At 42.3% G+C, this 24,940-nt stretch overlaps 1 protein-coding gene across 7 annotated transcripts in view; it reads right to left on the bottom strand.

Annotated features, from left to right (window-relative positions):
- galnt11 (UDP-N-acetyl-alpha-D-galactosamine:polypeptide N-acetylgalactosaminyltransferase 11 (GalNAc-T11)) overlaps nucleotides 1-24,940 on the bottom strand; it is a 200,005-nt gene that overhangs the window by 18,460 nt on the left and 156,605 nt on the right. For all 7 annotated transcript variants that reach the window (XM_078232041.1, XM_078232016.1, XM_078232024.1 and 4 more), the window contains 4 exons: nucleotides 22,877-23,126; nucleotides 20,006-20,123; nucleotides 13,105-13,257; nucleotides 11,736-11,960 (listed from right to left, as the gene is read on the bottom strand). In XM_078232041.1, coding sequence (XP_078088167.1) covers nucleotides 11,736-11,960; nucleotides 13,105-13,257; nucleotides 20,006-20,123; nucleotides 22,877-23,126 — 746 coding nt within the window. The remainder of the gene's footprint in view (nucleotides 1-11,735; nucleotides 11,961-13,104; nucleotides 13,258-20,005; nucleotides 20,124-22,876; nucleotides 23,127-24,940) is intronic.

Below are 24,940 nucleotides of genomic sequence, written 5' to 3'. Positions count from 1 at the left end.
TCAGTTCAAATAACAACTTCTTATACTTTTCCTTTTATTCATCATATTTCCCGTTTTACCTCTGACTATATGCTCTTCTCCTTTGTAAGATATATGCCAATTGGGATAAAGCACATTTGATTTTGTAACCTCACAGAGGTCGTATTTTGTCCCTCATCTTCCCGTCTGGTTAAGCATGAAACAGGAAATGACCCAAAGCAAACATACCCTATCACTGGTTCAGACTGTCCTGGGAACTCATCCAGAATAACTTAACCTCAAAAAGTTCATTTTACACCACTAGCTGCCAGCTCAGTTGGTTTCCAGATTCCAACTTGGGTTAAATTCGGAACTCATCAGAAACCACTCTTTAAGGAAATTTTTACACTTTTGACTATTGGTGCTTTGCCTCAACAGCCACGATGGTTTTACAATAGTTTACTTTGGCGGCGTACAGTGACACCACCAGTCCCAGGCAGACTGGAGGTAATTGTGCAATCCCCCTGTTGATCATGTCTAGACTCTAGAGAATGTTGGAAGATGATAACCAACACATCCACTATTTCCATGGCCACCTCCTTTCGTACCTGGAAGCATGTCTCTAAGTGATTAGGATTGATTTTACGCATATAATTTCTATTACCATCTTCCAATCACATCACTTTGCAGGAGAAATAATTAATTTACGTTATCCAAACATCCGCCGCCATTCACTGGTTATGTTGGAGAAATAATCAAACAATGTAACTGTCCTCCATGCATGGTGTATTTCAGAGAAATAGTCAAATTTCTATTATGCAACTATCCTGTACTCATTGCATTTTTCTGAAGAAATTACTGTTTTTATTGGGCTAAGTTGCTGTTGCTTCGATCATAAGTTCTACTTCACGTAGACTCTTAAGTTGTTTTCTGTCGTGTGATGGTTAAATAGGTTCTGTTTTCTGGATAAATAGACTTTGCATTGCCGCAAATTGGAGTATTTTCTGAGAGTGTTGCCAGAGATTCCGCCCCCACCTCCATATCTATGATGAACACACTGCAACTCATTAGCTGACAAGGCGCTGTCAATCAACAGTCCAGATCATTTACATATAAGGTTGGTCGTAAATAGTAAGTAAAGAGATTCTGGCTAGATTCTGGCTAGGGGAGATGATGACCTATTATTTCTAGACTACTGATCCAGAAACTCAGCTTATGTTCTGGGGACCCGGGTTCAAATCCCGCCATGGCAGATGGTGGAATTTAAATTCAATGAAAGAAAATCTGGAATTAAGAATCTACTGAAGACCGTGAAACCATTGTCAATTGTCGGAACTGTCCATCTGATTCACTAATGTTCTTTAGGGAAGGAAATCTGCCGTCCTTACCTGGTTTGGCCTACATGTGACTCCAGAGCCACAGCTCTGGTTGGCTCTCAACTGTCCTCTGAAATGGTCTAGCAAGCCACTCAATTCAAGGGCAGCTAAAGGCAGCAACGCCCATGTCCCACGAATGAATAAAAAAAAATTCCAGTTGAAAGAGAACTGTTGACATTAATTTTCTTGATGCATCTCACATCTAACACAAGACTGTCACAAATTGTTGCAAATGAAACAAATGTTGTAAAAGACAGAAAAAAGTCATGTTTCTGATTTGCAGACAGAAGTTGACAGGTATTTGACTGACCCCAGGCGTTTTCAGCAGTTGTAATTAATTGGGTTGGAATATGTAGATTACTTTACCAGAGAGAGCAGTCAGTCTCAACGGTTCTTGGTTAGCAGTTAAGCATCATAACCTTGGATCAATGAGCATTGCCACAGGAGATCTGGAAGCTCATTTAAAATGCATCAGCTTTTTAAACAAAGATTTTAATCCAAACGATTTAAATGCCTTCAGTCAAATAGCAGATAAAGCAATTTCATACAGATGTTCAACAGTAACATTGACAAAGCTCTGACATAGGATCATCCTAACTCGAAATGTTGGCTCTCTCCTCTCTCCACAGATGCTGTCAGATCTGCTGAGATTTTACCAGCATTTTCTTTTTTTGTTTCAGATTCCAGCAGTAATTTGCTTTTATTTCAATAGTAATATGTTAGGTGTCAAATCTATTGGAGTGCGGTATATGGGAATTTTTTAAAATCTCCTCTCTTTTCATCTTGTCTATCTTTCTCTTCACTTTGCACAACAGACAGCTTTTGAAACAGGTATATGGTTATAAACATGGGGTTTACATTATCTGAGCAACTGGCTTACACACAGTGAGTGCTGGATAGGATTAATAAGAAGCAAAAGATTACTCGGGGAATATAGCAGGAGCAAATATTTTAATTGAGCTAAAGGTTACTTACTTCTCAGCACTACAGTGTAACAATTTTATCTCTCAAGGGTTCTAAATTAATTGGAATCTCATTACAACAAATTAACTGTTCTTCAGTTATATTGATTCATGGAAAGGAAAGTTGGTGGGGGGAAAATGATTGCCACGGAGTAGTGAGTAGTATAGAAATAATTTTCATAGTTTTCATTTGTCACAGAGGAAACTGCAACCTCTTACACAACGCACAACATGTTTATCTCTGTGAAATTGTTGGATGTGATTTTGAATATTTCTACCAATTTAATGGGTTTTAAGCCCATTTACACAGTGCACTGACACAACGCACTGCTGGGTGGTAAGACAAAGGGTTGTGATTGTGACTCCAGGAATTCTGGACATCAGGCTAATTCCTAGTAGTTTTGTTCCTTAAGGATAGGGTGGGAGGTTGAATAACAGGTTTGTACAGCTGGGGAGAGTGGGAAATTGAGCCGGTGGATAGCCCAGGATTGCACAGCTCCCAACATTATCAGGTCTCTGACCAGGTTGCTTTGGCTGTTCACTCTGAGGAGTTTTGGGAGACATCCGTGCTTTTTTTTGCGTGTCTTTTGCCATTTAGACAATGTCAAAATGCTTGTACTGGCTGTCCAACATTATAAAAGATTAAGAGGTTTCTGGCAATGCACTGTTTCTATCTTCATGCAGTTTTTCTGGCGAGAGAAGGAGGGGCAAGCAGGAGGAGGAAGGATGAAACACAAATACTGGAGAAAAATAGGAGATGTGTTTGTGGGAATCCTTAGCCTCCATACAATAATTATAATATAAGCTTTCAATGTAGTAAAACGTGCCAAGGTGCTTCATAGGATTGTTATCAGACACAATTAAACACTGAATTATATAAAGCCACTGAAAACCATTGAAAGCCAATCACCACCCCCCCGCCCCCCCCAGGGCCTGATAATCTAATCCCCGGGTACTAAAGGAAGTGGCCATGGAAATAGTGGATGCACTGGTTGTCATCTTCCAAAGTTCTGTAGATTCTGGAACAGTCCCGGCAAAGTAGAGTGTGGCAAATGTTTAAAAACGCTATTTAAAAAAGGAGGGGGTGAAAATGGAATTACAGACTGGTTAGCCTAACACCAATAATAAGGAAAATGCTAGAGTATATTATAGAGGATGCAATAACAGGACATTTAAAAATATCAATGGGATTAGACAAAGTCAACGTGGATTTCTGAAAGGGGAATCACATCTAACAAACCTACTTGAGTTTTTGGGGAAGTAACTAGTAGAATAAGCTTTTGATAAAGGCTCACTAAAGTGTGCAAAATTAAATAGCATGAGATTGGGGTAATATATTGGCACGGATTGTGAGTTGTTTAGCAGACAAGAAACTGAGAGTAGGAATAAATGGGTCTTTTTGGGCATGGCAGACGATGACTAGCGAGGTTCCGAAGGGATCAGTGCTTGGCCCCAGCTATTCACAATATATTGATTTGGATCAGGGAAAAAACTTGGTGGGAACGTGAGTGGTGAGGAAGATGTTAAGAGGTTTCGAGATGGTTTAGACAAGTTGAGTGAGTGGGCAAATACATGGCAAAAGGAGTATAACATGGATAAATGTGAAATTATTTTCTTTAGAGAGACAAACAGAATGGCATAGTATTATTTAAATGGTGATAGATTGGGAAATGTTGATGTACAAAGGGACTTGAGTGTCCTTGTACACCAGTCACTGAAAACTAGCATGCATGTGCAGCAAGCAGTTAGGAATGCAAATTGTATGTTGGCCTTCATTGCACTTGAGTACAGGAGCAAGATGTTGCACTGCATCTGTCAGGACCTTGGTGAAACCACGGAGTACTGTGTGCAGTTTTGGTCCCCTTATCTAAGAAAGGATTTACTTGCTATAGATGGAGTGCAGTGAAATTTTACCAGACTGATTTCTGGGGATGGCAGGATTGTTGTATGAGGAGAGATTGAGTCGACTGGGCCTGCATTCAGCGGAATTTAGAAGAATGAAAGAGGATCTAATTTAGGACTGAGATAAGGAGAAATTTTAGATGGTGGTGTGAACCTGTGGAATTCTCTGCCACAGAAAGCTGCGTAGGCCAAGTCACTGAATATATTCAAGAAAGAGATAGATAGATTTCTAGACTCTATAGGTGTCAAAGGATTTGGGGAGAGTGCTGGAGTATTGTGTTGAGATAGAGGATTAGCCATGATCGTGTTGAATGGCGGAGCAGGCTCAAAGGGCCAAATGGCTTAATCCTGCTCCTATTTTTTATGTTTCCATGTAAACAGTATGTTTTATGGGCAGCACGGTGGTACAGTGATTAGCACTGCTGCCTCACAGCTCCAGGGACCCAGGTTCGATTCCAGGCTTGGGTCACTGTCTGTGTGGAGCTTGCATGTTCTCCCTGTGTCTGCGTGGGTTTCCTCCAGGTGCTCCAGTTTCCTCCCACAGTCCAAAGATGTGCAGGTTAGGTGCATTGGCCATGCTAAATTGCCCCTTTGTGTCCCGGAATGCATAGGTTAGAGGGAATAGTGGGGTAAATATGTGGGGTTAAGGGGATAGGGCCTAGGTAGGATTGTTGTCAGTGCAGACTCGATGGGCTGAATGGCTTCCTTCTGCACTGTAGGGATTCTATGAAGATCAATTAAAAGGAGAAGAGAGGGGCAAAGAAGAGGAGACATTTAGAATTCCAGAGTTTAGTCCGTTGAGGCAGCTAGAGAGAGGGTGGGAAATCAAGCCACTGAATAACCCAGGATTGGACACCGACAATCGAGTGAAAGAAAGATTACAGAGATCGAGAGGGACAAAGGGATTTGAACACAAAGATGTTGTCACCAGTTAAATACCCAGAATAATTTTTAATTCATCAGATTTGGGCATTGCATTTATTGCCACTCTACTTGTCCTTGAACTGAGTGGCATTAGAACATAAGAACATAAGAAATAGGAGCAGGAGTAGGCCATCTAGCCCCTCGAGCCTGCCCTGCCATTCAATAAGATCATGGCTGATCTGAAGTGAATCAGTTCCACTTACCCGCCTGCTCCCCATAACCCTTAATTCCCTTATCAATCAGAAATCCATCTATCCATGATTTAAACATATTCAACGAGGTAGCCTCCACCACTTCAGTGGGCAGAGAATTCCAGAGATTCACCATCCTCTGAGAGAAGAAGTTCCTCCTCAACTCTGTCCTAAACTGACCCCCCTTTATTTTGAGGCTGTGTCCTCTAGTTCTGGTTTCCTTTCTAAGTGGAAAGAATCTCTCCACTTCTACCCTATCCAGCCCCTTCATTATCTTATAGGCCTCTATAAGATCACCCCTCAGCCTTCTAAACTCCAACGAGTACAAACCTAATCTGCTCAATCTCTCCTCATCATCTACACCCCTCATCTCCGGTATCAACCTGGTGAACCTTCTCTGCACTCCCTCCAAGGCCAATATATCCTTTCGCAAGTAAGGGGACCAAAACGGCACACAGTATTCCAGCTGCGGCCTTGTACAGATGCAGCAAGACTTCTCTGCTTTTATATTCTATCCCCCTGGCGATAAATGCCAACATCCCATTTGCCTTCTTGATCACCTGTTGTACTTGCAAACTGAGTTTTTGCGACTCATGCACAAGGACCCCCAGGTCCCTTTGCACAGTAGCATGTTGTAATTTTTTTCCATTTAAATAATAATCCAATTTGCTATTATTTCTTCCAAAGTGAATAACCTCGCATTTGCCAACGTTATACTCCATCTGCCAGATCCTCGCCCACTCACTCAGCCTATTCAAATCTCTCTGCAGACCTTCTGCTTCCTCCACGCAATTCACTTTCCCACTTATCTTCGTGTCGTCAGCAAACTTTGTTACCCTACACTCAGCCCCCTCCTCCAGATCATCTATGTAAATAGTAAACAGTTGAGGCCCCAGTACCGATCCCTGCGGCACGCCACTAGTCACCATCTGCCAACCAGAAAAGCACCCATTTATTCCAACTCTCTGCTTCCTGTTGGATAGTCAATCCCCAATCCACGCTAACACCCTACCCCCAACTCCGTGTGCCCCAATCTTCTTCAGCAACCTTTTGTGAGGCACCTTATCGAATGCCTTTTGGAAATCCAAAAACACCACATCAACCAGTTCCCCTCCGTCAACCGCACTAGTCACATCTTCATAAAAATCCAGTAAGTTCGTCAAACACGACTTTCCTCTCATGAATCCATGCTGCGTCTGCTTGATCGAACCATTCTTATCCAGATGGCCTGCTATTTCTTCTTTAATGATGGATTCCAGCATTTTCCCAACTACAGACGTTAAGCTAGCCGGCCTGTAGTTACCCGCCTTTTGTCTACTTCCTTTTTTAAACAGTGGCGTAACAGTAGCCGTTTTCCAATCAGCTGGCACTACCCCAAAGTCCAGTGAATTTTGATAAATAACTACTAACGCATCCGCTATTACCTCTGACATTTCTTTCAGTACCCTGGGATGCATGCCATCCGGGCCCGGGGACTTGTCCACCTTGAGTCCTGTTAGTCTACCAAGCACTGCCTCTCTAGTAACAATAATTGTATTGAGTACCTCTCCTCCTACCAACACTCGATCGTTAATAAGAGTTAATAAGAGCATTTAAGAGTCAACCACGTTGCTGAGGATTTGGAACCACAGGTAAGGAAACAGGGTCCCCAGAGCATTAGCTCTCATCTGCAGATTACTCATCCCGTGACAATATTATCACACCATTACTTCCTTCAGTTCTAGGAAGAGTAGCACAGAAGAAACTGGTTCTCTACAAAGACTATCATAGAATTGTGTCTATTTTCACTCATGTGCTGTGGGTATCGCTGGCTAAGCCAGTATTTGTTGCCTTTGAGAAGATGGTGGTGAGCCGCCTTCATGAGTTGCTGCAAGTCCACGTGGGGTGTAGGTATATCCACAGTACTGCTAGGAAAGGAGTTCCAGGATTTTGACGCAGCGGCAGAGAAGGGAGGGTGATATAGTTTCAAGTCAGGATGGTGTGTGACTTGAAAGGGAACTTGAAGGTGTTCAGGTGTTCAGCATCTGCTGAATGCGGTAGCAATCAAGTGGGCTGCTGAGCTTCTTCAGTGCTGTTGGAGGTGCACATATCCAGGCAAGTTGAGTGTGTTCCATCACACTCCTGCAACAAAACCTACAACTAACGTGCTGGTTAGGTGCATTGGCCAAGCTAAAAATTCTCCCTCAGTGTACCCCAACAGGCACCAGAGTGTGGCAACTAGGGGATTTTCACAGTAACTTCATGCAGTGTTAATGTAAGCCTACTTGTGACACGAGTAAATAAACTTTAAACTTTAACTGACAGAGCACAGAATTCGCTGTTTCAGTCAATGTTACTGTAGTCTTGTGCTTTATGCTTTGGTTCCTTCCAGACTGCTACAGGTGGTGTAACAACAAATTTATTTATACAGAGTCGTTGACATAGCATAGGATTCTAAGGTGCTTTATAACATCATGAACAGAAAGTTTGACACTGAGCCATATAACGAAATATTAGGGCAGACAGCCAAAGAAGCATTATCACACAGAAGGACGCTGATGCCCACCGTTCTAAGGAGCATCTTAAAGGAAAAAAGAGAGGCAGAGGCATTGGAAGGGAATTCCAAAGCTTACAGTCTTGGAGACTGATGACAAGGCTACCAATGGTGAGGAACTAAAATCAGGAATTCTGAAGTGGCCAGAATTAGAGGAGAGCAGATATCTCAGAGAGTTAGGGGTCTGTAATAGATTACAGAGATAGGAGAGGCAAGGCCATGGAGGGATTTAAAAAGATGGGGATTTGAAAACAAGGATGAGAATTTTAAAATCAAGGTGCTGCTTCACTAGGAGCCAATGTAGATCAGGGCGGCATGGTGGTTAGCACTGCTGCCTCACAGCACCAGGGATCTGGGTTCAATTCTGGCCTTGGATGACTGTGTGGAGTTTGCACATTCTCCCCGTGTCTGCGTGGGTTTCCTCCAGGTGCTTCGATTTCCTCCCACAGTCCAAGGATGTACAGGTTAGGGGGATTGGCCATGCTAAATTGCCCCTTAGTGTCCCAAGATGTGTAGGTTAGGGGGATTAGCAGGGTAAACGTGTGAGGTTACTGGGATAGGGCCTGGGTGGGAATGTTGTTGGTGCAGGCTCGATGGGCCAAACGGCCTCCTTCTGCACTGTAGGGATTCTATCATTTTAACAATGGATGAAGGGAATATTCGTAATTACGTCACTGTGGAGTTCAATTTACATTAAGTAGGTGACTGACACCATGTTTGCCAAAGTAAATGCCTTTATAATTTCCTCATGAAACCAGCAGGTTAGGAATCTGGAAGATTACAAGCTTCCTCTCCAGGAGTCCAGGATTATATTGAGTGCACCCCACTGACGAGCTGCTCTTTTCCTTAGTCACAAGTTCTTCCATCCAATTAACATGTGAGTGGTGCATGAATCAGCAGCCAACGGATCACGTCGGCCTGTGCCTACCTTCCTGGTAGCTATGGGAATCTCCACTAAATGTCTTTGTCCCACTCAGCTCTTGATCTCATTACCGTCTTGGTCCAAACATGAAAAAAAAGGCTGAATTCAAAAGGTGAGGTGAGAGTGACTGCTCCTGACATCAAGGTCACATTTGACCGAGTATGGTGGCATCAAGGAGACCTAGCAAAACTGGAGTCAATGGGAATCGGGGGAAAACTCTCCACTCCCAGAGAGTCATACCTAGCACAAAGGAAGGTGGTTGTGGTGATTGATGATCAATCATCTCAGTCCTAGACATCACTGCAGGAGCTCCTCTGGCCCAGCCATCTTCAGCTGCTTCATCAATGACTTTCCCTCAATCATAAAATTCGCTGATGATTGCACAATCTTCAGAACCATTTGTGATTCCTCGGATGCTGAAGCAATCTGTGTCCATATGCAAGCAAGCCCTGGATAACATTCAAATTTGGGCTAATAAGTCACAAGTAACTTTTGCAGCAAACAAGTCCAGGCAATGACAATCTCCAACAAGAATCCAACAATCTCCGCATGACATTCAATAGCATTACCATCAGTGAAACAGTACTATCAACATCCAGAGGGTTAACATTGACCAGAAGCTGAACTGGACCAGCCATATAAATACTGTGGCTACAAGAGTAAGAAGTCTCACAACACCAGGTTAAAGTCCAACAGGTTTATTTGGTAGCAAATACCATAAGCTTTCGGAGCAATGCTCCTTCGTCAGAGAACAGAGACCACTCCATCTGACGAAGGAGCATTGCTCCGAAAGCTTATGGTATTTGCTACCAAATAAACCTGTTGGACTTTAACCTGGTGTTGTGAGACTTCTTACTGTGCTTACCCCAGTCCAACGCCGGCATCTCCACATCATGGCTACAAGAGTATGTCAGAGGTTCAGAATTCTGCAGCAAATAACTCACTTCCTGACTTCCCAAAACTTGTCCACAATCTATAAGCCACAAGTCGGGAGTATAATGGAATACTCTTCACTTGTCTTGATGAATACATCTCCAACAACACTCAAGGACTAAATAGCCCACATGACTGGCACCCCATTCACCACCTTAAACATTCACTCCCTCCACCACTGACAGTAACACCAGTGTGTGCCATCTACAAATGCACTGCAGCAACTCACCAAGACTCCTTTGAGAGCACCTTCTAAATCTGTGAATTCTACCAGCTAGAAGAACAAGGGAACACCACCACCTGCAAGTTCCTCATTAAGACACGCACACTATCTGACTTGGAGCTATATCGCTGTTCATTCACTGTTGCTGGGTCAAAATCCTGGAACTCCCATCCTATCAGCACTCTGAGTGCATCTACGCCACATGAAATGCAGCAGTTCAAGAGGGCGGTTCACCACCACCTTCTCAAGGCCAATTAGGAATGGGCAACAAATGCTGGCCCAGGCAGCAATAACCACATCTTGTGAAAGAACGTTTAAAAAGTAGAGCAAGTTTGATACCCTGGCTGCTAGGGGACAAAAGATATCCCGATCATGACTCCTCTCAGGAACCTATGCTCAGGGGTTGAATTGAGCATCAGTCAGGTCCACGGTTACATTTGAACCCTTATGAAGCTGACTGTTGGGCGTCCTCAAACAATGATGCTGATATCTGGAAAGTTTGCATTCTTCCTGCAATACAGCTGAAAATGTGTATCCCCGGATTGTGGTGCTTGCTGTATTCTGCACAACTTTGCAACGGAGACCATACGTGGACGAGAGGAAAGATGCTGATAACTTAGACAACGATGAGGAAGCTGGAAGAGCATAAGAACATAAAAAACAGGAACAGGAATAATCCAGATAAGCCCTCGGGCCTGTTCCACCATTCACAAACATGGCTGATCTTCTACGTTAACTCCACTTTCTCACCTGCACCGGAGTCTCTTGGAAGTTCCAATATCTGCCTGCAGTCTGAGCATTTCAGCCATGGTTCACTGAAGAACTCATCCTGTTAATAATCCCTACACTGCTGTTTTAACAGTCATGTCCAACATCTCTCCCAGTCCATTCACCCTCAAATAATTAACATCTAGTTCAAGACCATTATTGATATTCACATCACCTGACATTGCAAGGACACCAGGAACACTCTCTGCACACAGATTTCAGAATAGATTATCATTTTACTGCTAAATACAAAGACCTAAAATTAATTACCGTCTTGGTGAGAGTCTCAGATGCTTTCTTATCTACTCTTGCGCTCCTAAGAGGTGCTCTCCTAGCACAGGAAGTGGAAGGCTCATTGAGCCGTGTCAAATCTTGAGATTCTGATGGGCGCATATGTCTAGGAGTTTGATTCTGAGAGGTCCCAACTTCATACTGCATCAACTCAGCATTTGGGAGGGCAGTCTGACACAGCTGCCCTTCTGGCATCATGTGGGCAATGATTGAAGGGGTTGCCAGGATCCTTATGTGCTGTTGACCCAAGAGATTGCAACATACCCATTGCTTAACTTCCTGAATATGCAGCACTCCCACCAATCTTCAGGATAACAGACTGTAGGAAAATCTGATTTAGGATTGTTTGCTGACCTGAAACTTGCATTTCCACACATATTAAAAGGAAAATGGCCTACCACTTACTACTTTCCTCAGGGCCCAATTATTTATGCTGATCTTTACTTGGTTTTGCATTGCTTTTACATTCGCAGGAAATTTCAGTGTAAGTTGCGAATGGCAAGATTGGCTTGAATATTGGTGTAAATATCAGGCTGCACACTTTGAGAAAATTTCAGGTCATGAATCGATAATCCGACCATTTACAGGAGTAGGTTAATTTACAGTATATTATTGCACAGTAAAAACTGCAAGAAATTATTGAGATACACATTAAAAACATGGAAAACATTTACAAGAATGACTTAATAAAGCTTTAACTGCAGATTCCTAGAAAATCTCAGAGAGTTTGACATCTTATCACTGAACCTTACCCGTCCACGTTCAAGAATCTTTGGCCGTTTCAGCGCTTTGTTAACTAACAACGGTTGCTGCACTCTGCCTTTTTCGTTTGGTCCAATAACTTGCATCTCTGGGTACACATTCTCCAGATACCATTTGAATGATTTACAATCGAGTCTTTTCCTCAACTGAACTCGCTCGCTGATATCACCATAATTCTGGACTCTCAGTTCAGGCCTCAGGGCAAAGTATTGTTCCTGGAATTTAAAAAGCTTCCTACAGTTAACATTGAAGATAATTAGATTTTTTTGAGCCTCAGAAATTGAAAAACCCTGACATTGATGGATGAAGAATACTAAACATCTCTGGAGAAGGTAATGACAATTTATTATGGGACCAATTTTAAACTGTAACCATTCTGTGAGAAAAAGCTGTAAGCTTTAGATTGCAGGGTAGGAATTAAGGCTGCAATGATTGTTTATAACTCAACATGGATGTACGACATTCTTACTGTCCTATCTGAATTATTACTTAATGACAATAGTAGCAGAAACCCATTTTTTCTTGCTTACTACAATATTGTAAAACTCACCAAAATAATCAGCCAACTCCACGATGCTACTGGGTGTTAATTTAGGAGATTTTAGTTTCTCCACTCGTATATTGTGCCCACCCTCAACAATTAATTCCATTAAGTTGGTAATGGAATTGATGGCAAAATATGGTTTTGCACCTCTAGGACTTGGCATCAAACCTAACCCAGAACATACTGCAATAAATCAGATTTGCAGCTTTAGCCTGAGCTACATTATCCATTGGGATGGTGCTTTTTACATCATTGAAGCCACAAGGAGCCTTGTTAAAAAAGGTACTTATCAATTTGGTGGACAACCAACACATTGGCCATTGGCAGGCAGCAGGATCTTCTGGTCCTGTCATTGACAACAGGGCTTCCCATTGAATGCACCCCTCACCACTGGGAAACCCGCCAGGTGGGTGCGCCATCAGTGGGACCAGAAAATCCCACCGGCATGAACTGCCGGAAAGTTCCTGGCATTCACTCTGCATACAATCTTCATAAGTTTCAGTCACGGAGGAGGTGGAACTGGTTCATGCTTCACTGCTTTGAATGTAAATAATGACAGATGAGAGCCTAACCAAATTTAGGATTAAGAGGATGTGGCCATGTGAAGGGAGAAGACAAAAAGATAATCTACTTCTCAGCTCCCTTGAGTACGAGACTTCAACTAGCTAAATAATCAGCAACTTCAATCGTATCGCAAACTCCTTTTGCTATTTCCAGATAAACTGAAGCATGACATCTTGTCAATTAAAAATATATCCCAGTGAATTACTCTCATTTGTAGGATGGGCTGTAATTTTAGTAGGTGACAAATATACTTTGTACTCATCCATCCAGACGTGTGTCAGACGAAGAGAATTGTGTGCCATGGTGTCCTGTCCTCCGGGTGAACCATACGGTCGGCGTTTACGGAAAATGTGCCCAACCCGGGAACATGGAATTATTTCCAGCCGGCCACCGCACATCCAAATCTGAATCAAAAATGCACAATGTTACCTGAACTGTACTCACGGCAAAAAAAAAGGTGACAGTCAAGATTCTTGAACCTAGAAACATTTATAATTTTACAATGCTAGCCAAGATAAAATTCTCTTTTTAAAACAGTGCCTGTTCATTCACTCTATGGGAGCCTGTAGTGAAACTGTCTAAATTTATGTAACTCAGTTCTCTAATTGACTAATAAAGAGTAACAAGCTGCAGTGGCCCAATTCAGCTGGCTAATAATGGATTGCAATTTCTCACATCGTGAGCTCCTGATCTCAGGAAACCCATCGAGAGCAGCTGCCAGGCGGAGGTCAAGTGCCTCCTTATAGAGACAAATAGAAAATTCTGATTGCAACAGTGTCAGACATTTTCAAAAAAAATCTCGGGCAACCAGTTAAGAGACTGACACAGAGAGAAACCTGGGTATTTTTATTCAAGTTACCCGCCATGGATTTCACATGATGGCTGTCAGTCTTTTAGTGCGTTTTCCAGACCAGTTCTGTATCCTGCTTCCCCACCCCATTAAATCCTCCATCAAACTTAACATTAATATGCCTTTCCAGTTCGTTAGATAATATATCGTCACAATAAAAGATGGAAATGACAGGCTTTTGAAGAAAGAAAAAGGCTTGCATTTCTATAATGCCCTTCATGACCTCGGAACATTCCAAGTGCTTACAGCCAATGAAGTACTTTTGAAATTCAGTCACTGGTATGAAAAGAGGAAACATGGCAGCCAATTTGCGCTTAGCAGGCGCCCACAAACAGCAAAACCACAAACAGCCAGAAAATCTGGTTTAATTGCTGTTGATTGAGGGCACAGTGGTTAGCACTGCTGCCTCACAGCGCCAGGGACCTGGGTTCGATTCCCAGCTTGGGTCACCGTCTGCGTGGATTTCCTCCGGGTGCTCCGGTTTCCTCCCAGTCTGAAAGATGTGCTGGTTAGGTGCATTGGCCATGCTAAATTCTCCCTCAGTGTACCTGAACAGGCGCCGGAGTGTGGCGACTTGGGGATTTTCACAGTAACTTCATTGCAGTGTAAATGTAAGCCTACTTGTGACTAATAAATAATCTTTAATATATTTTGTCCAGGTGATGGGAGAATTCCCCTGCTTTTCTTCGAAATAGCACCACGGGGTTTTTTATGTTCAACTGAGGGGGCAGATGGGGGTCTCAGTTTAAAGTCTCATCTGAATATATCAAGGGGGCGACCAGCGCCCGACAAAGAAATCAGCAGGCAAGGGGTGGAAGTCAGAAAAAAATGAAAATAACTGAGGTAAATCACTTAAGTGTTCGGACTGGCTACAGCCCGCATTTAATTAAAATTTCACATATACCTTTCCAAAATAATTAGTTAAGCCTAAAAAATTGGCTTTGCAAAAATGGTGCTTGAATATATTTTAAATTGCAATTGCTGCTGTTTAACAATACAACTATGTTCTTGAAAATCTCTTACGAGTAAAAATCTAGACCTAGTTTATCTTGTCAGCTGAGTAATAAAATGAAAGTGAAGTGCAATCTGAGCAGCACTTATGAATCCAGCAATGAGACACATAATATAATCAAAAACAGTACGAAGAAAGCATTGGATATCGCATAATGCAACTACTGCTTGACATTTTTAGTACCTCAATTACTTTGGTACTACAATTTTTAATTAAAAAGAGGAAGAAAAATGAAATGTTTTGCACTTATTATTGCGAATTTGATATATGCAACTGAATTCTGCTGCAGTTACTTTGGTACCCAGAGTGACAGTCACCTTATCAAGCTTTATACATCTTAGTCCTTCCAGTAAATCCCAGTGTTGTCCTTTACTGACTGTGGACCCGGGTTCGATTCCCGGCTTGGGTTACTGTGTGTGCGGAGTCTACACATTCTCCCCTTGTCTGCGTGAGTTTACTCCGGGTGCCCCGACTTCCTCCCACTGTTAGGCGCATTGGCCATGCTAAATTCTCCCTCAGTGTACCCGAACAGGCGCTGGAGTGTGGCCACTAGGGGATTTTCACAGTAACTTCATTGCAGCGTTAATGTAAGTCCACTTGTGACACCAATAAATAAACTTTAAAAACTGATTGTTTTTCACAGTTGACCGAATAATTCATCGGAAATTATTTTGCACTTGCAAAGTTAAGTTGGTACAGATTCTTGAGCTGCGAATAACCAACGTTCCTCTAACTTTTGCACAGCCTGCTTATTACACTGTGCCGTCCCTCTAAGGTTGCTGTGCAGCTGCGCAAATCCATGTCTTCGTGGAAACACTGGTTATGTGCAGCCTTTTTGTTGCACTGCACAGTACATCCTGGATTGCAGTTCAGGTATGCAACCACTGCCAGTTATACATTTACATTCTGAACTTAAAATATTTTCTTTGGTTTATTGAATTGAAATTAACTGTGTAACAATAACTGACTTCAGTTTTATAGCATCTTTACCACAGTAAAATGCCGCAAGCACTTCACAGAAGTATTACAGGTAGAATCTGACACCGAGCTGTACAAAAAGCTACCAGGACAGATGACCGAAAGCTTAGTCAAAGAGGTAGATTTTAAGGAGTGTCTTAAAGAGAGATGTCGAGAGGTGAGGAGTAAGAGATTAAATTCAGGAAGCCCATCTACTGGCAGATCTGATCATTTCCTAGGCAATTTGGATAATGTACAAAAAATCTTAGAGGGTTTGACAGGGTAGGTGCTGAGAGGTGCTTCTCCTGGGATCATAGTCTCAGGATGAGGGGTCTGCTATATGCTGATTTCTTCACTGCTAGTGTTGGGCGCTGCTGAGCCTCTTGATGTATTCAGGTGTGACTTTAAACTGAGATTAGGATCAAGATAAAGAGAGGTTTCTTCGCTTAGTGGGGTCTAACTCTTTGGAAATCTCTGCCCCAGAGAGTGGTGAATGCCCAGTCCTTGAGTAATTTCAAGGTTGAGATTGTTAGGCTTTTTGACACCAGGAGAATCCAGGAAAATGAGCATTTGGAGTTGTTGTAGAAGATCAATGATCTGGTGGAATGAAGTGGTGGAGGCTACCTCGTTGAATATGTTTAAATCACGGGTAGATAGATTTCTGATCAATAAGGGAATTAAGGGATATGGGGAGCAGGCAGGTAAGTGGAACTGATTCGCTTCAGATCAGCCATGATTTTGTTGAATGGCGGGGCAGGCTCGAGGGGCTAGATGGCCTACTCCTGCTCCTATTTCTTATGTTATTATTGAATGATGGAGTAGGCTCAAGGGGCTATTGGGCCTACTTGTGTTCCTATTTCTTATGTTCTTACAACTCACCTTACTGTCTGTCTGGGAAAGGTAGAAATTACTGTAACTGAATGGGTTGAAAGCATAATACTGACAAGAAGTTAGTGTGAAAGTTTATGTTCAGCTTGTAAGGTTCCCAATGGAGAGATCTATTTTGCAATACAGGAAAGATTAGCAGAAAACCGAGAGACAAAAAGGAGGAATTTATAATAATCATAATCGCTGGAGAAAAAGTACTGGGAAAACTAATGGGGCTAAAGGCTCACAGGTCCTGTGGACCTGATGGCCTGCACCCTAGGGTCTTAAAGGAAATGGCTGCAGAGATAGTGAATGCATTGGTCATGATCTTCCAACATTCCTGAGATTCTGGAAAGATCCCAACAGATTAGAAAACTGCAAATGTAACACCTCTGTTCAAGAGAGGAGCCAGACTGAAAGCAGGAAACTATAGACCAGTTAGTCGGTCACTGGAAAAATGCTAGAATTAATTATTAAGGAGGTAGCAGCAATATATTTGAACGTAATCAGGCACTCAGCATGGTTTTGTGAAAGGGAAATCGTGTTTGACAGATTTATCAGATTTCTTTGAGGATATAACAAGCAGGGTTCCCAATGGTGGAGGAGTCCAGAACTAGGGGTCATAGTTTGAGAATATGAATAAACCTTTCAGAACTGAGGTGAGGAGAAATTTCTTCACCCAGAGAGTGATCAATGTGTGGAATTCACTCCCACAGAAACTAGTTCAGGTCAAAACATTGTCTGATTTCAAGAAGAACTTAGATACAGCTCTGGGGGCTAAAGGGGTCAAGGGATATGGGGGGGGGGGGGTACCTGGATATTGAATTTGATGATCAGCCATGATCAAAATTAATGGCGGAGTAGACTCGAAGGGCCGAATGCCTACTACTGCTTCTAGTTTCTATGTTTCTATAGGGTGGATAAAGGGGAACTAGTAGATGTAGTGTATCTGCATTTCCAAAAGGCATTCAAAAAGGTGCTACATAAAAGATTACTGCACAATGTAAGAGCGTTGGAAATGATATACTGGCTAGGGGGATTGACTAACTTATTGGAAACAGAGGGTTGGGATAAACGGGTCATTTTTATCTTGGAAGCTGCAACTAGTGGAGTGCTGCATGGATCTATACTAATGAGCTGGACTGTATTGTAGCCACATTTTGGTGATGGCACAAAGACTGACCTGGAGTACTATGTACAATTTTGTTCTCCTCACTTGAGGAGGGATACCCTTGCTTTGGAAGCAGTTCAGCGAAGGTTCACTAGGCTTATTCCTGAGGTGAAAATGAGGAAAGATTGAGCAGGTTGGACCTATACTCCTTGGAGCCGAGAAGAATGAGAGGTGATCTTTTCAAAACATGAAAGCTTCTGAGGGGACTTGGCAGGGTAGAGACTAGGAGGATGTTCCCCCTTGACTTTGAATCTAGAACAAGGAGGCACAGGTTAAAAATAAAGGGCTTCCTATTTAAGGCAGAGATGAGGAGGAATTTCTTCTCTCGGAAAGTTGTCAGTCTTTGGACGTAGGCAGCAGCGAAGGCTGGGTTATTGAATATATTCACAGATTTTTGATTGACAAGCGAGGCAAGGGTTATGGGAGGTAGGCAGGAAAATGGTGTTAAGGCCACAATCACATCAGATATGATCTTATTAAATTCAGCTTGAAGGGCCAAATGTTTTACGACTCCTATTTCTTACCATCTTAGGATAAAGGTTATTACATTACTCCAGCAAAGGTCATTGATAAATTTATATGCAGAATCTTTTTGTTCTCTGTATTCTAATCTATTCCAGCTAATCCAGAATGCTAGAGCATTCAAACACCCACATTCTGATCTTGCCAAGCCCCAGTGAATTAACAATGAGATCCTTGGTTCTCACAATCAAATATCTTAACCTACATTAACAATCTCCTCCAGTCATATCCAACATGCAGCCTCCACTCCTCCACCAGCTTGTCCCATAGAAACATAGACATAGAAACAAAGAAGACAGGAGCAGGAAGAGGTCATTTGGCCCTTCAAGTCTGCTCAGCCATTCATTACGGTCATGGCTGATCATCCAACTCAATAGCCTAATCTTGCTTTTTCCCCATAACTTTTGATCCCATTCGCCCCAAGTGCTGTATCCAGCTGCCTCTTGAATACATTCAATGTTTTGGCATCAACTACTTTAAAGTTTTAAAGTTTATTTATTTATTCGTCACAAGTTAGGCTTCCATTAACACTGCAATGAAGTTATTCTGAAATTCCCCTAGTCGCTACACTCCGGCGCCTGTTCGGGTCAATGCACCTAACCAGCACGTCTTTCAGACTGTGGGAGGAAACCGGGGCACCCGGAGGAAATCCACGCAGACATGGGGTGAACATGCAAACTCCGCACAGACAGTGACCCAAGCCAGGAATCGAACCCGGGTCCCTGCTGCTGTGAGGCAGCAGTGCTGACCACTGTGCCTCCATGCAGCATGTAGTGTAGTTATCACCACTTCCTGTGGTAATGAATTCCAGAGGCTCACCACTCTTTGGGTGAAGAAATGTCTCCTCACCCTCTGTCCTAAATGGTCTACCCCGAATCCTCAGACTGTGACCCCTGGTTCTGGACTCCCCCACCATTGGGAATATCCTCCCTGCATCTACCTCATTCAAATGCTTCCCCATGGTCCTCTCAGCCACTATAAGTCTAGAATTTTGCCCCTCGAGGCTTCTTACCTTAAATTGCTCCACTTTTCCACTTCATCATTTGCTTTTAAAAGTCCCCCAAAAATCGTGACATTGATCCTTCTTGGGGTTCTACCTGTAAACCTCTATTTTCCTTTTCTTCTAGTCATTTCTTTCATTATTTCTGCACTTTAAATGATTCAGATGTTTTGAAGTTGAAACTTTTTCCACAGGGATTTTGAAACACTTATTACATGGGTCAAATGGGATATTTCTGTGCTATATATAGCCTAGTAAGAAGTCTAACAACACCAGGTTAAAGTCCAACAGGTTTGATATCCATATCCATAAACATAAAGTACTTGAAATTTGCAATGAGTCCCCGCACAATCATTTAAAACTTTTAGTAGCTGGCAAGTATCCTCCTCACTTCGACTGACTGCCAATCATCAAACAAGTGCATGAGTGACACTTAATTAAGCAGGCCTACCCTAAAAGAGGTGACGTAGGGCTATTTCTGACTTTCCAGCTGTTGGAGGGAGGGAATTGTGGTGGGGAGAGGGTTTCCAGGGTCGGGCCCCAGCCACGTACATAAAATACCACACCAGGCTATCATTTAAGAACAGGTTAAATAAGTAGTTGAATGAAAGAGGAATCAAACAGCTATAGGTGGGAACGTTTCACATTTGTGGCTCATTCCCTCCATCCGGTGAACTGGCAGCTTGTTTCCATATTGTAATTTGAAGGTAATTCTGTGTGGGTTCATTTTTAATTAAGAAAAGGGTAAATTTATACAACTCAAACAACATTACCCTGAATGAAATTTCCAGATTTTCTCCTCCCCAAATATCCATACCACTGTCGTACTGCCCAAGCTCGTTAAAGTAATTTCTGTTCATTGCAAATAGTCCTCCTGCCATTGTAGGTGACCTGATGAGAAGACGGAAGAATAAAAGAAGAAACGCTTGGTTAATGCAACAATAAACCACTGCTGCAGATTTGAGCAAAATCACTTAGGTGCTTCATATGTTGTATCTTTCCATATGGCAAAATTGATGACGTGCTTTAAAACATGTTTCCCTCCCATTCTCAAGGTTACGAGGAGAAAGATGAAGGTTGGAAATGGAATTCACAATTTTAAAATAATGAAGAGAACCAATACCATAAATGTGACAGAAACGAGGGGTCTTTACTACGTGTTAGCTAAAGGCTGTTAAGTCCAGTTACGAATGTTAGCAATCCAAAGGCAGCTAGAGGACAAATCCCTGCAGCAAAATGATTTTGGTCCAATGTATTTTCAGCTATATTCTGGAGAGAGAAAGCATTCAAACTTAAATTATGTGCATGATTGATTTAGTTTGCAGGTGCTTCATGGTTCAATCTGATTCAAAAACTAGTACGCCCCGATATCTCTTTAAACTTCTGTTCAAATCATGAGCGGGTTGGAAAGTCCCATGAGGGAGAACGGTGTTAAATCTAAGAGAAACAAGCAGTCAATATCGGTCAATCTGATATTCCTTAGACAGAGGAAACACTCTTCCGTGCATTTTAAAGTTGTTTACACAGGTTGACTTAGCTGCAAAAATTCTTTTTATTATTTTAGAATGTTGTTCACTGTAAATATATCGCTATATTCGGCAACCGATTTTTATATTCTGGGTTATCTTCGATCCTCGATTGCTTAGAAAGAACAGAGCTACACCCCATGAAGACATAAATCCAATATCTAAAATAATCACTCGACAGGGATTCCCAGGGCACATTATGGAAAGTTACCCTTGATCCCCAAACAAAGAGGAAGACCGTGGAAAGTATGGAGATTTAACCATGAGAGAAATCTCAAAGACAAGAATGAAATAATCTAGGGCAAAAAGGTTAGAAAAGCATAATAGTCAATCATAGTCATAGCACCATAGGCTTCTGCCCATCATTCCTTTGCAAACTCCACACTGAGGAAATCTCTAATCCCATTTCCTGTTTCTTTTTCTTACAAATTGCCAAACATCCATGATTCATGTGCACAGCAAGAATTTCCAAGATAGTGTCTACACGGTCGTGTTCAAAGATGAAAATTAGCATGGTTTCCAGCACCCCGCCCCCCAACTTTGACTGCTGCTTCTAAGCAATTTTTAAAATCCCTGCACACAGTGGGTAGGAAGTCTTGCTGAGATCAGCAATTTCCATCCACAGCATGCAGAAGCATTCAACTGCTTAGAACAGCAGCAACACAAGGGTACGAACCAAGAGCTGTTGAGAATGGATAGGAGGGAATGCAGAAGAAAGTGTGCACTTTGACAGAGAGAGCTGTAGCAGAATGAACTGATGGGAAAGAGGGAGAAGGAGAGGACCAGCATATTCCAGGGAGTAGGAGAGAGTACTAGGCATTCATTCATACAATTTTGGAATAGGCATAAAAGGAATTATAACAATGGTTTACTAATGAAAGCAAATTATGGGGCATGGTGGACTGAGGGAAAGAGTTGTAAGTGATTACAGGTGGACAGATAAACTAAAGGGGTTGGCAGAGACGTGGCAGTTGCAGTTCAACAAGAAGAAATTAAAGAGGTACAAGTTGAGAACAAAACTGTAGAAACTATAGTCTAAATTGAAAATGTTTTAACATAGTAGAGGAACACACATTTAGGGGTGTGAGTGCATAGACTTTTGAGATGAGAGGACTAATTTCCTGGGGAAAGACCCAGGGGTTGGATGAGAAATATTTTTTTACACAGTGAGTTTCTATGATCTGGAATTCCTTACAAGATGGAATTGGATATACTTGAAAATGAAAGCTTTGCAGGGCTTTGGGGGAACAAAGAACAGGAATGAGTGCGACTAATTGGACAGCTTTTTCAAAGAGCTGGCACAGGCATGTTTGGACAATTGTCCTCCTTATGTGGTGTAAGACACTATATCAGGATCACAAAGAAGGTCATCAGAATTCTTGGTTTTACACTTAAAGGCACTGAATATAAAAGCATGAAAACGATGTTCTATTTGATGAGACAAAGACTTTTGGAAGTACTGTTGAATGATCTCTGGGTCCCTATTATAGGGAGGATAAAAGGAAGCAGCAAAGTTCAATGGAACAATATCAAGAAGGAATGACTATAGTTTTGAAGAAAGATTTCACAGAATAAATATGGTTAACTGGATGAGAGAGGTTAAAGGAAGACTGAAATGGAAAATTGACATTTTTGAGATTTTAAGTAGTGAAAAATTACTTAAACTGTTCAGTGAAGTGTTAACTGGAACATACAGACTGAAAGTTAGCACTAAAAGAATGAATGGCAATTTAAAAGCTGTAATTAGATTATCGAATGCTTTGTCACAAGTGACTTTGGACCAGATACACATCATCGAATCCTTACAGTACAGGAGGAGGAGGCCATTTGGCCCATTGAGTCTGCACCAAAAACAATCTCACCCAGACCCTATCCCCATAACCCCACATATTTACCCCGCTAATCCCCCTGACACTAGAGTCAATGTAGGATGGCCAATCAACCTAATCAGCACATCAAGAGGGAACAGGGAAATATATTTGAACAGGAAGAGCAGGATCCTAAAATCACATTGTCATATATCTCAACTGATGAAAGCAGGCCAGCTGATTGCTGCTTGACTGAAGGAAAATTATATAACTCGCATTATGAAGTTTTAAGAAAGTACTGGGTTATTACTTGATTGCTGCAGTCGGTCCCTCTGGTCCATTCAGCATTGAGGCAGGCACTGGATCCCACTTGAAATGCAGACCCCAGTTAAATCCACCCCTCACAATTGGGGAAGAACTGTAGATTAGTGTGTCAGCATTGATGATGTCAATCACTGGGCAAACCACTGCCGTGCGATCCTGCTTAATTGGAGCCAGAAGCGGTTGTAGCCACATCTCATTCACTTCACAGTGACTGTCAAGAAACACTAGTACATCTCCTGTGGAAGAGAAATGTTAAAGATTAGGTTGGAGAACTGTCCACTGTTATTAAGATCTCTGGTTCTAATACCAAAGGCACACCTCACTTGCTAATTTAGTAATAGAAACTTATGAAGTTATTTGGAACTTCATAAAAAAAAACATCAATTAGCTCACAAATTTTTAACCTTTGGAAGACTCGATTAAGTTAATTCACAGAGATAAAGAGAATCTTATGTCACTTAGTCAGGCAGGACAGAAGAAAAGAACATTGACGGTAAGTTTCAAACTTGCCACCTGAGCAATAATCTATTGGAGAAGGTTGCAGAACTCAGCTAACATTTAGCACAACAATGGGAAGCAAATTGAGTGGGTTATGCAACACGCTGATCCACCTGCCCAGTTACCGCTGAAGCAGCAGAGTTCAAAAGGACCCTAGTATCCTGGTTAACGATACAGTTGTGAAGCTGAGGTTTGCACACATTTGCACTCCAGGAAACTGGTTTATTAGAGCTGTGTACCTGCTAGAGGATCTCCCATTGTGCTCACAGTCCAAAGAAACAATCTCTCAATGTTACCCTGGTGTTGTTGCTGACTCAATGATTTCTCTACTGCTTTTACATTGTTCAGAACTTTTTTTGTGTCACTCTCAGACTCTTGATTTTCTCTACATCATAGTAGGGCTCACAAGACGACCTCTGCCTGTCATCTCACATTATATCATTACAACATCCCTATTGTCTTTGGTTCATCTCTTGCTCACACTCCCCATCCCAACCCACCATTTCTCCAGCTGTCCCGCTGTACCATTTCTCTGGCTGACAACCCTTTTTCCTCCCTCTGTGACTGATCTCCCTGTTCTGTTTGACACACCAATGGTTCATTGTGACTAACCCAACATATCACCTTTCTTGGATGAGCACAAGCTCAACATGCCCCCAAACACATCCAGCCTGATAAGTTAGATCATCTCGTCATTAGCAAACTGTTGTTTGTGGAACCTTACTGTGCACAAACTGGTTGCCAAGCTGTTCAATTTTTCCTCGATTACAACAGTAGCTACACTTCAAAAGTATTTAATTAGCTGTAAAATACTCTGGCATATCCTGAGGTCGCGAAAGGTGAATTCTTTCTTAAGGGTGTTACTATCAAGTACTTAGAACACTAACTCATTTCGAGAATTTTAAAATGGTGAATGAGAGTTACCAGGCAGATTAAGCAAGGTGGTCAACTCACTGAAAACAGGACAATAGACTCTGAGCCCAAAGACACTATTGGCCATTGGGCATTGGCCATCAGTGGGCAAATGTAGCAAATGGTGAGGGGAGTAAGTTGTGAGACCAAGGCCAACATCCAAGATCTGCAAAACCAGAGCAGCAGCATGTGCACAAAAAGAGGACAAATCCAACCCGGCCAATTACTGCCCAGTCTACTCTTGATCATCAGGGAAGGGGTCACCAACAGTGCTATCAAGCAGCACCTGCTCAGCAATAACCTGCCCAGTGATGCCCAGTTTGGGTTTTGCCAGGGTCACTCAGCTCCTGACCTCATTACAGCCTTGGTTCAAACATGGACAAAAGACCTGAATTCCAGAGGTGAGGTGAGAGTGACAGCCCTTAACATCAAGGCCACATTTGACCGAGTGTGGCATCTAGCGAAACTGGAATCAATGGTTATCAGGGGCAAACTCTCTGCTGGTTGGAGGCATACTTGGCACATAGGGAGATGGTTGTGGTTGTGGAGGGTCAGTCATCTCAACTCCAGGACATCTCTGCAGGAGTCCCTCAGGGTCGTGTCCTAGGTCCAACCATCTTCAGCTGCTTCATCAATGGCC

This window comes from Mustelus asterias, chromosome 2, assembly GCF_964213995.1.
Source record: "Mustelus asterias chromosome 2, sMusAst1.hap1.1, whole genome shotgun sequence".
NCBI classification, from domain to species: Eukaryota; Metazoa; Chordata; class Chondrichthyes; order Carcharhiniformes; family Triakidae; genus Mustelus; species Mustelus asterias.
The sequence above is the reverse complement of the archived record's forward strand: the minus strand, read 5'-3'. Positions and strand labels throughout refer to the sequence as shown.